The following is a 12,400-nucleotide window of genomic DNA, read 5'->3' as shown; positions in this document are numbered from 1 at the left end:
TCCATCTTGGCCAGGCTACCTCAGTGTTCAGCACAGCGCGTGGCACATGGCCCACGCTCAACAAATCGAACCCCGGCTCCGCCGTGCGTCTTCTGTGTGACTGTGGGCAAGTCACTTCTCTTCCCTGGGCCTCAGTTCCCTCATCCGCAAAACGGGGACTGAGGCTGCGAGCCCGGACATGGGCTGTGTCCAACCTGATGATCTTGTATCCACCCCGGCGCTCAGTGCAGAGGCCGGCGCATAGTAAGTGCTGAACAAATACCACAGAAAGACCAAAGAGCCCTCCCGTTTCGACGGGGAAGGGGAGAAGATATAAGGGGCACATCCTGCCGATCGCGATCGGATTCTTCTCCACGTGAAGCAACCAACCTCAGAGGTGGCAGACACGCACAGCCGGTTTCCTCGCGGCGACCCAAGCTGACCTCACTCATTTCAGGATAGCTCACACCTGGCTTCTGCTCTCTTTCCCGGGAGGGGGGGACTCCGCCTCCTCCCCAGCCCCCCGCCGGCCCACAGAGCTTTGGAGGGGGCAGGCAAGGGGGCGGGGAGGGACTCACAGTGAAACAAGCCACTTCACTTCGCTGTAAAAACCTCAGCCTGCTCGTCTCAAGGTGAAATGGAAACTGCGTTCCCCAGAAACCAGCCCGGCCTGGCATTCACCCCCACACACATACAATCACACACACAGCCCACGCGTGTGCCCACACCCAGAGCACCTGCAACGGCGGCCACAGAAAGCCGTCTCCGATGCCACGATGCCCTGGCCGCCGGCATCCTCCGGTCAACTCTTACAGGTCAGCGGCTGGAGTCGGACCTGGAGGATCGGGAGCGTCCCCCTGGATTGATGGGATCGTGGAGGGGGAGGCCAAGGCTCCGGCTTTGAGCCTTCAGCTCAGGAGGGGAAAGGCCAGTCGTGGAAGGGGATGGGAGGGGGAAGAACAGGAGGAGAGGAGGAGGAGAAGGAACCGCCGGGAGACAGCCGAGCTCACCTTTATTTATTTTTTTATAGTATTTCTTAAGCGCTTACTATGTTTCCAGAACCGTGCTAAGCCCTGGGGCAGATACAAGCTAATCAGGTTGGGCATGGTCCCTGTCTCACGTAATAACAACAACTGTGGTATTTGTTAAGTGCTGATTTATGTGCCAGGCACTATTCTAAGCACTGGGGTGGACCCAAGCAAATTGGGTTGGACACCATCCCTATTCCAAATGGGGCCTGCGGTCTTAATCCCCATTTTACAGCGGTGGTAACTGAGGCCCAAAAAAGTGAAGTGATTTGCCCAAGGCCACACAGCAGACAAGTGGTAGAGCCGAGATGAGAACCCAAGTCCTTCTGACTCATATTCACTAGGCCATGCTGCTCAGAGCAACTTGGTGGGAAAACCCCAGGAACCGGGCTCCGGGACCCCCAGGTTCTCATCCACTGGCCTGCTGTGAGACCTTGGGCAAGTCGCTTACCCTGGCAGGGCATTTGCATCCACACCTGGAAGATGGGGAAGAGCGCCTTGCCTCTCGCAGGCTCCAGGACCCTCACCATTCCGATTCGCCTACGTCTACCCCAGCGCTTAGGGTAGGGCTTAATAAACACCATCCTTGTTGGGAACACCTTCCTCTAGTCAGGGGGTGGAAGGGACCCCAGCCCACCTTGCCGACACCTCCAGGAGGAGTCCCAAGAATACTGGCACGTGAGGACAGAGCGAACACGTGACTCCAGTCCGGCTAACCCCCCCACCTCCCCTCCCTCCTCTCACTTGCTGTCCTTCGGGTCCAAGGGCAAGGAGGTAAGTGACCTGGGCGATCTGTCCATTAGGCAGCTCAAAAAATCCTTCCTGGCTCTCCGGGACGAAGTCTGGATTAATCTCTCATCGACCCCCCACCCCCACCCACCGCCTTAGTCCCCGTCGCCCACTCGACGGTCACTTCAACCCTTCTGCGTCACCGAAGTGCTCAGAAGCTCCCCCCACCTCACCCCTTAAGTGCATACCTTTACGCTCTATTACTTCCTCCTTTTGGTAATTTATTTTAGGGTCTCTTTCCCCTGGCTAGATTATCAGCTCTTCATATCTACTAAGTCGGTTGTCCTCTCCCAAGCACTTAGTACAGTGCTCTGCCCACAGAGTCAATGCTATTCGTTGACTGATTTGATTGGAAGCTCCTTGAGGGCAGGGTGATCAGGTCTACTTGTACCACTCTCTCCCAACCGTTCTGCACACGATAAACTATAAGCGCCCCGAAGGTCAACACCCTCTGTTCTCCTCTCCCAAGTGCTCAGTACAGTGGCCAGGGAGGTGCTCAGACGATTCAAAAATTTTTTTTGCAGTATTTGGGTTATTTTTTTTTATGGTCTATGTTAAGCACTTACTATATGTCAGGCACTGTACTAAGCGCTAGAGGTCATGGGTTCAAATCCCAGCTCCTCCACTTGTCAGCTGCGTGACCCTGGGCAAGTCACTTAACTTCTCTGGGCCTCAGTTACCTCAACTGTAAAATGGGGATTAATACTGTGGGCCCCCGTGGGACAACCTGATCACCTTGTAACCTCCCCAGCGCTTAGAACAGTGGTTTGCACATAGTAAGCGCTTAATAAATGCCATCATCATTTATTTATATCAGTTAATCAGGTTGGACGGAGCCCATGTCCCACATGGGGCTCACGGTCTTAATTCCCATTTTACAGATGAGGTCACTGGGGACAGAGAAGCGAAGCCAAGTGGCGGCGCTGGGATTAGAACCCCGGTCCTCTGACTCCCAGATGTGGGCTCTTCCACCAGGCACGCTGCCTCTATAACCAAACACTTCAATATCCGCGTCAAAACCCGAAAGATTAATCGATCGGGTCAGCCCACGGGGTTCCGGCCCCGTGTCCTCAGCTGAGGCCAATCTGGACACAAGGAGACGCCTTCTGTCTCCTGAGGGGGTCCGGGGGTCAGGAGGCCCCGGACTTAGGCCGGCCGTGGGACATCTGGGGTCCGAACTCGCTGGGCCGGGGTAGAGGGGTGGGAGGGAGTTTTCAAGAGAGGCGTGACTCCGGGGCCTGCAATCTTTTCCGATTCTCCTCAAAGAGAAACCACCCGCCTTCGCCCCGCTGGGCCGAGCAGGCCGAAAGTGAAGTGCTGAGAAGAAGGCAGTAAGTTATTCATCCCCTTTACTGGGAAAGGGTCGAGAAGCAGGCCGGGCCCGGGTGTCACACGCTTCCTGCGGCCGCCCCGCCCCCACCGGGCCCAGTCAGCCCTTCCTGACTAACGCAAGACCGAAACCCCGAGCGAGGGGAAATGGGCCCCGCTTCCCGGAGGTTACAAAAGACGGCCGGGGCCTGCCTCATTCCCGACGGGGACCCCAGCCCGGGATCCCGGACTTCCCGGCCTCCGGGCCCGGCGCGGGAAGGGACGCAGGTCCGCGTGGTTGGGGGACGGGGAGGGAAAATCGGGGGATTCTTTTCCCCTGAAACCGTCGGCGCCCACGTGCCCGTGTCGAAAGAGCCTGAGCCTGGGAGTAGAGGGGGACCTGGATCCTAATCCCGGCTCCGCCGCGTGACGTCGGGCCGGTCGCTTCGCTTTTCTGGGCCTCGGTCTCCTCGGCTGTAAAATGGGAGTTCAGACTGGGAGCCCCACGTGGGACAGGGACTGTGTCCAACCTGATAAACGTGCGTCCACTCCAGCACTTAGTACGGTGTCAGGCACATATTAAGTGCTTAACTAATACCACTATTATTATCCGGAGGGGAGAAATTCTGGAGGGAAAGGCGGGAAGGGGGAGAGAGTGAAGGGGGGGACTTTAGCCCAGGAGACACCGTTCTCACACCAGACCCCCTGGCCCTCATCAGCTCCAGTCAGCTCAGATTCCTCTTTCTCCCTCCGAAAGATCAGACTGGTGGGGTGGAAGGAAGACAGGGTGGGGGGGAGGGGGGTCAGCCAGCGACAGACACAGCTCTTCCCGTTAAGGGCCCAGGAAGCGAAGAGAGGAACTCATTTTGGAAGTCCCCTTCCCATTGGGGGAGAAACAGGACTGGAGGGTTTCAAGAATGAAGAATCTTCTCAGCATGAGTGGGACACTAATGTCTCAAGAAAGAGCCTGGGGAGGAAATATGCCCTTGTATGGAAGACGGGACTCTGAGGGGGCCGGGTGGAGGAGATGGGGGCCATCTGGGAAAGTGTGAAACTGTGGGGGTCTATTCATCAAAAACACCAGATCACCAAACACCAAATTGGCAACACCCACCCCATACATCCCCCCTCCTTTTATGGTATTTGTTACACCAAATTGGCAACACCCACCCCATACATCCCCCCTCCTTTTATGGTATTTGTTTCCGTGCTTATTATGTGCCAGGCACTGTACTAAGCACTGGGGTAAATACAAGCTAATCACGTTGGATGGAGTCCCTGTCCCACATGGGGCACACAGTCCTAATCTCCATTTTACAGGGGAGGGAACTGAGGCCCAGAGCAGTGAAATGACTTGCCTAAGGTTTTACAACACACAAGTGAAGGAGCCAAGACAAGAACCCCGAGTCCTTCTGACTGCCAAGCCCGAGCTCTATCCATGGGGTCAACCTGCTTCTTAACTCATTACAAACATCATCAATAAAAATCACAGTGTATTTATCTTGGTGGAACTTGGGTTTGTTCTTTGACACGCCGGCCCCTTTTGTGCTTTAAAACTGATGAAAACCACTCTCCCCCATCTCTATCTCTCTCTCTCTCATTCACTCGCTAGCTCACACACAGGTCAGCACAGGGCAAGCAGCAACGTCACGTAACCAACATTACATCACTAACATGTTGTGACATGATGGGATGCCTCACCATGTGTCGGGAGGACACACCTAAAGAGGTCCTCTGCAGAGTCTAGGGGGAGTTGCTCGGCATGTTTCGGGGGAGATGGGGAGGGGGACACCCGACCACCCCCACTCCAGAGGCATCGCTTCCGAGCCGTGGCATTCGACGGCAGGAGCCGGGGGCTGATGATGAAGGCGTCCGGCGACGGGGCTGAAACGGGACCTGACTGAGCTGGAGCCAGAGCCGCAAGATGACCCCAGGGGCCAGGGGCCATCAGGGGACGGGCTTGGGAAGCGATTATCAGGGGGAGCTAGTTGTCCACAAAGTAGGAAAAGAAAGGGGCGTCGGGATTCTGAACGGGGAGCCGGACCCTGCCATGGGGTGCCAGATTTCCACCGGGGGACCGGAAGGGGGCTGGGAATGTCAATGGTGGGAGGGGGAATGGAGACCGGACAATGGGGCCGCCACGTTGGGTCTCCTCAGCCTGGATGGGAAGCCCTCAGGTTCCAACTGAGGCCCGGAAATCTGGCTCAGACAGCTGCGAGGGAAGCAGGGGTTGGTTGGGGGGGATACAGTCCCCAAGGAACGGGCACCCCTGACCCCTCCCGCCTGCCTTCCGGGGACCTGTCCCCCTCTCACCCAGGACACACTAGGTGGGTGATCACGCGACAGGGTGAAAGCTCAGCCTGCTTGGGGCGTCCCCTCCGAGAAGCCCTGGGCCGGACGTCAGTGGGGAGGCAGGTGCCTGGGGTGGGGGGGGTGCGTGTGCCCCCCGCGGTCCGAGGGGCCACCAGGGGAACGAACCATCGGACATCGGACCACAGAGAGCTTCCAGGGAGGCGAGGAGGCGGTATGGAAAAGCCCGGGGTGGGGGGGGCTCTCGCCAAGAGCGAGACCCCTGCCCTCTCCCGACTCCCTTCGTCCCCACGGCCTCCAGTCAGGACCACCTGGGCGCTCCCGCCCCTGCCGCCGCCTCGGACAGCCAGAAGGGATCGTGGCCACTCGCCCGACTCCCCGCCCGCCCCCGGCTCCCAGAAACCCACAGGGATTTCCCAACTGCTCTCAGCAACTTGGGCAGCCCAAGCTGCCAGGAAAAACCCTGACCCATCCCCCATCCCGCCTGGGGGTCCCAAATGCTGGAAGGGCCTGGGCCGGGTCCAAAGGGGACCCGGTGACCCCCCGCCCATCCCGTCCTCCAAGGCGAGGGGGCACCCACGCAAGCTTGAAGGCCCGGTGCCGGCCAAAATAAACAAAAGCCATCACTTCCCCACCGGGGGGAACTGGGGGAAGAAGTGTGGTTTACTGGATAGAGTCCCGGCTCTGCTCACTTCTCTGGGCCTCGGTTCCCTCATCTGTAAAACGGGGAGGAAGGCTGTGAGCCCCATGTAGGACAGGGGACTGTATCTGACCCGATCATCGTGGATCTACCCCGGTGCTTAGAACGGTGCCTGGCACATAGTAAGCGCTTGACGAAGACCACACTATTAAGCTGTTCCGTTGACCGACCGGTTGACTGAACTGTTTTAGGACTGCGGGTCTGGATAACCTCAGCGACATCAGGAATTGGGCTGTTTGAGGCCCTGGCACCCCAAACCTTACCAAGAAGAACGCGGGCCCTCATTCAAAGTCGGGGCGAGCTGATCCCACCCCCCAAGCCCCCGTAACCCTCCCTTAGGAGGGGCCCGCAGAGGGCAGATCATTCATTCATTCACCTCTTCTTATGGGCTAGGACCGTGTCTACCAACCCTGCTCTACTGGACTCTCCCAAGTCCTCGGACCAGTGCTCTGCACACAGGAAGCGCTCAATAAATACCTTTTTTTACGGTGCCCGTTAAGCGCTTGCTCTACGCCAGGCACTGTTCTAAGCGCTAGGGTGTATACAAAGCCATAAGATTGGTCACGGTCTCTGTCCCACATGGGGCTCTACCCACTAGACCACACTGCTGCATGTCGACTGATCGACTGGGGGTGGGGGAAACGAGCCGGGTCAGACGCCCTCAGCGGAGCAGGATGATGACGGAGGTCGGGGGGAGGAATGTCACCGTGGTTCCGATGGGCCACCTTGGGGGTCGAGACTACTGTGAGCCCACTGTTGGGTAGGGACTGCCTCTATATGTTGCCAATTTGTACTTCCCAAGCGCTTAGTACAGTGCTCTGCACATAGTAAGCGCTCAATAAATACGATTGATGATGATGATGATGACTACAGGTTATCTTGACTGCTGTCCTCGCCCTGCTTTACAGCGTGGACTAGTGAATAAAGCCCGGGCCTGGGTTCTAATTCTGGCTCTGCCACTTCTGCTGTGTGACCTTGGGAAAGTCCCTTCCCTTCTCTGTGCCTCAGTTACCTCATCTCTAAGATGGGGGTTAAGACTTTGAGCTCCATGGGGGACAGGGACTGTGTCCAACCTGATTAGGTTGTATCTACCCCAATGCTTAGAACAGCACTGGACACACAGTAAGAGCTTAATAAACACCATCATTACTATTATTATTATTATTTCCCCCACACAGATTAGGGGCCCATCTCCAAAACTCTGCCTTCACCAACTAACTCGCTCTCTGGATTCCTAGGAAGCCAGGGCTAGTTTCCCTCCCTCGGGCCGCCTTTTTTTTTTTTAATGATGCTTGGAAAGCAGAAAGCACTAACTATGTGTCCACTACTGTTCTAAGCTCATCGAGGCGGTCACAGACCTTGTCCACAATGGGCTCATCATTCATTCATTCATTTAATCGTATTTACTGAGCGCTTACTGTGTGCAGAGCACTGCACTGAGCACTTGGGAAATACAACCGGTAGCATTTGCTGAGTACCTCTTTTTATCCAAATTACCCAAGGTGTTGCACTCAATCGATCGCATTTATTGAGCGCTTACTAGGTGCAGACCACTGTACTCGGCGCTTGGGAGAGTCCAGCATGAGCAGACACGTTCCCCGCCCATAACGACCCGACAGTCTAGAGGGGGAGACGGATACTAATACGAATAAAGTCATTTATAACATATAATTTAAAAGATATAAGTGCTGCGGGGTAAACTTCAAGTGCTCAAACTGTCACAGATTGAAATGCGCCGATGACGCGGGAGGGAGAGCGAGGGAAAACAGGGCTTAATTGGGGAAAGGCCTCGTCGTAAACACATACATAAATCACTCGATAAATTATAGCTGAGTGATCACGCTCCAGTTAGCGGGGTTCCACTGAGTCACAGAGGTCACAACACCGGAGGGTAGCTGGCTTACTTCATCGGAAGTAGGAGAGACACGTCGACCTTCCCTGGTGACTCCAACCCCCTCCTCCTGCCCCACAACCCTCATCGCATTTTTCTCTCCTTACCCCTGCCACGGTGGTTTTTATGCCTACTTTCCCATTTCCCTTCCAGCCTCGCCCTCCCCGCTGCACGTGGCCTTACTCCCTCCGTGGTGATAATACTAATCACTGTGGTATTTCGGAAGCGCTTACTATGCGCCAGGCTGGGGTGGGCAAAGTGGTTTGGATGCTCCCAGTCTCAATCCTCATTTTCCAGATGAGGGAACTGAGGCCCAGAGAAGTGAAGTGACTTGCCCATGATCGCACAGCAGACAAGCGGTAGAGCTGGGATTAGAACCCATGACCTCCTGATTCTCAGGGCTCTATCCACTAGGCCAGGCTGCTTGGTGTGGTATTTACTGAGCGCTTATTGCGTGGAGAGCACTGTACTAAATGCTCAGGGGAGTCCAATACAACAAAGTGGGTGCTGGATAAACATAATAATTATGGTATCTGCTATCACCTTGTAACCTCCCCAGCGCTTAACACAGTGCTTTGCACGTAGTAAGCGCTTAATAAATGCCATTACTACTACTACTAATAATAATGATGGCATTTATTAAGCGCTTACTATGTGCAAAGCACTGTTCTAAGCGTTGGGGAGGTTACAAGGTGATCAGGTTGTCCCACTGGGGGCTCACATTTAATCCCCATTTTCCAGATGAGGTAACTGAGGCCCAGAGAAGTGAAGTGACTTGGCCAAAAAGCCACACAGCAGACAAGTGGCGGAGCCGGGATTTGAACCCATGACCTCTGACTCCAAAGCCCAGGTTCTTTCCACTGAGCCACGCTGCCTCTCTACTACTACTACTACTACTATTATTATTACGGCATTTGTAAAGCGCTTACTATGTGCCAAGCACTGTTCTAAGCGCTGGGGGAGCGACAAGGTAATCAGGTTGTCCCACGTGGGGCTCCCAGTCTTCACCCCCATTTTACAGACGAGGGAACGGAGGCCCAGAGAAGTCAAGTGACTTGCCCCAAGTTACACAGCTGGTGAGTGGCAGAGCCGGAATTAGAACCCACGACCTCTGACTCCCAAGCCCGGGCTCTTTCCACTGAGCCACCCTGCTTCTCCGAGGCTCGGGAGCTCGGCGGAGGACTCTGGCAGGAGGCATTTGTTGAAATAAGTGTTTGCTGTTGCCTCGCCTGCCCGGCCGGGAATCCAATTCCGGACAATCGAACCCCTTTTTATACACATATACCCCCTTTTTATACACATATACCAAGAATTGAAAGGAGACCCTCGGTTCAACATGTTCTTGGTGAAGTATTTACCCTCCAACACCACTACCGACATACACCCGATTGCCTCACCACCCCCTTTTTTTAAAAATGGAATTTGTTAAGCGCTTACTACGTGCCAGGCGCCGTACTAAGCGCTGGGGCGTGTATTAATTATGGTATCTGCTAAGTGCCTACTGTGTGCCGTGCGCTGTACTAAGCGCCGGGGTGGATACAAGGGGATCAGGTTGGACAAGGTCCCCGCCCCATACGGGGCTCACAGTCTCAATCCCCATTTTACTGATGAGGTAACTGAGGCCCAGAGAAGTGAAGGGACTTGCCTAAGATCCCGCAGCAAGACGGGTGGCGGAGCTGGGATTAGAACCCAGGTCCTTCTGACTCCCAGGGTCTATCTACTAGGCCACACTACTTTCTCATTTCACCAGTTGCCGCCTTATTCATTCATTCATTCAATCGTATTTATTCATCATCATCAATCGTATTTATTGAGCGCTTACTGTGTGCACAGCACTGTACTAAGCGCTTGGGAGGTCCAAGTCGGCAACATATAGAGACGGTCCCTACCTAACAGTGGGCTCACAGTCTAGAAGGGGGAGACAGAGAACAAAACATATTAAGAAAATAAAATAAATAGAATAAATATGTACAAATAAAATAAATAAATGGAGTAATAAATCCGCACAAACATATATACATATATACAGGGGCTGTGGGGAGGGGAAGGAGGTAAGGCGGCGGGGGGGGGGGGGGGGATGGGGGAGAGGAAGGAGGGGGCTCAGTCTGGGAAGGCCTCCTGGAGGAGGTGAGCTCTCAGTAGGGCCTTAAACAACTGAATTCTGAGTTGAGAAATCTGAACGCTGAGAAGCAGCGTGGCTCGGCGGAAAGAGCCCGGGCTTGGGAGTCAGGGGTCATGGGTTCGAATCCCGGCTCTGCCAATTGTCAGCTGGGTGACTTTGGGCAAGTCACTTCACTTCTCTGGGCCTCAGTTCCCTCACCTGGAAAACGGGGATGAAGACTGTGAGCCCCCCGTGTAACCTCCTCAGCGCTTAGAACAGTGCTTTGCAGATAGTAAGCGCTTAATAAATGCCATTAAAAAAAGAAATTGGTACTTTTCCAAAACATCTGCCCTCTGGATAAAGCGTGACCTAGGCGATGGAGCCCAGGCCCGGGAATCGGGAGATCTGAGTTCTAATAATAATAATGGCATTTATTAAGCGCTTACTATGTGCAAAGCACTGTTCTAATCCCGGTTCACCGACAGCCTGCTGTGTGACCTTGGGCAAATCACATCTCTTCTCTGAGCCTCCGTGACACCTGTCAAGCGGCGATTCAGCACCCCTTCTCCCTTCCCCTTAGGCCCCCCATGAGGCGGGGGCCGATCTGATCGCCTCGTAGGGACCCCATCTGTCAGCCGACCCCCTCCCCATCCCCCCCGCCCTACCTCCTTCCCCTCCCCACAGCACCTGAATGAATTCAATCGTATTTATTGAGCGCTTACTGAATGAATGAATGAATCCCCACCGCACCTGTATATATGTATATATGTTTGTACATATTTATTACTCTATTCTACTTGTACATATTTATTCTATTTATTTTAGTTTGTTAGTAAGTTTTGTTTTGTTGTCTGTCTCCCCCTTCTAGCCTGTGAGCCCGCTGTTGGGTAGGGACCGTCTCTAGATGCTGCCGACTTGGACTTCTCAAGCGCTTAGTACAGTGCTCTGCACACAGTAAGCGCTCAATATATACAATTGAATGAATGAATGAATCCCCACCGCACCTGTATATATGTTTGTACATATTTATTACTCGATTTATTTTACTTGTACATACTTACTATTCTATTTATTTTATTTTGTTAATATGCTTTGTTTTGTTGTCCGTCTCCCCCTTCTAGACTGTGAGCCCGCTGTCGGGTAGGGACCGTCTCTAGATGTTGCCAACTTGGACTTCCCAAGCGCTTAGTCCAGTGCTCTGCACACAGTAAGCATTCAATAAATACAATTGAATGAATGAATATGTTGCCAACTTGTACTTCCCAAGCGCTTGGTACAGTGCTCTGCACACAGTAAGTGCTCAATAAATACGACCGAATGAATGAATATTTGTACAGATTTACTACTCTATTTATGTTACTTGTACATATTTGCTATTCTATTTATTTTGTCAATGATGTGCATCTGGCTTTACTTCTATTTATTCTGATGACTTGACACCTGCCCACATGTTTGGTTTTGTTGTCCGTCTCCCCCTTCTAGCCTGTGAGCCCGTTGCTGGGTAGGAACCGTCTCTATCTGTTGCTGACTTGTTCTTCCCAAGCGCTTAGTACAGGGCTCTGCACATAGTAAGCGCTCAATAAATACGATTGAAAGAATGAATGACTGACCACATGTTTTGTTGTCTGTCTCCCCCTTCTAGCCTGTGAGCCCGCTGTTGGGTTGGGACCGTCTCTACCTGTTGCCGACTTGTTCTTCCCAGGCGCTTAGTACAGGGCTCTGCACATAGTAAGCGCTCAATAAATACGATTGAAAGAATGAATGACCGACCACATGTTTTGTCGTCTGTCTCCCCCTTCTAGCCTGTGAGCCCGCTGTTGGGTAGGGACCGTCTCTATCTGTTGCCTACTTGTTCTTCCCAAGCGCTTAGTACAGGGCTCTGCACATAGTAAGCGCTCAATAAATACGACAATGAATGAATGACGACATGTTTTGTTGTCTGTCTCCCCCTTCTAGCCTGTGAGCCCGCTGTTGGGTAGGGACCGTCTCTACCCGTTGCCGACTTGTTCTTCCCAAGCGCTTAGTACGGGGCTCTGCACATAGCAAGCGCTCAAGAAACACGACTGAATGAATGAATGAATGAATGAATGAGTAGACCCCGCAAACCCGGTTCTTTTCCCGAGTGGTTAGCTGGCCAGGGATTGCTTCACAGTTCCACGCAGACAGGATGTGAGAAACGCTGTACGCACAGATCCCAGCAAGGCTGATTCACTGCGGCCCCGCGGGTCACTTCGAAACAGGGATTGCACCAAGGCGGGTCCGGTTCCCGGCTCCCGGCTCCCGGCTCCCACACT

The 12,400-nt window shown here is 53.8% G+C and overlaps 1 protein-coding gene across 1 annotated transcript in view; it reads right to left on the bottom strand.

Annotated features, from left to right (window-relative positions):
- Nucleotides 1–12,400, bottom strand: part of PGS1 (phosphatidylglycerophosphate synthase 1) — a 31,709-nt gene that overhangs the window by 12,689 nt on the left and 6,620 nt on the right. The window contains 1 exon segment of the mRNA XM_038741905.1: nucleotides 1,733–1,744. Within this exon segment, the coding sequence (XP_038597833.1) occupies nucleotides 1,733–1,744 (12 nt within the window).

The sequence above is a fragment of the Tachyglossus aculeatus genome, unplaced genomic scaffold, assembly GCF_015852505.1.
Source record: "Tachyglossus aculeatus isolate mTacAcu1 unplaced genomic scaffold, mTacAcu1.pri SUPER_34, whole genome shotgun sequence".
In the NCBI taxonomy this organism is placed as follows: domain Eukaryota; kingdom Metazoa; phylum Chordata; class Mammalia; order Monotremata; family Tachyglossidae; genus Tachyglossus; species Tachyglossus aculeatus.
Note: the sequence above shows the minus strand (reverse complement) of the source record. Positions and strands in the feature narration are given on the sequence as shown.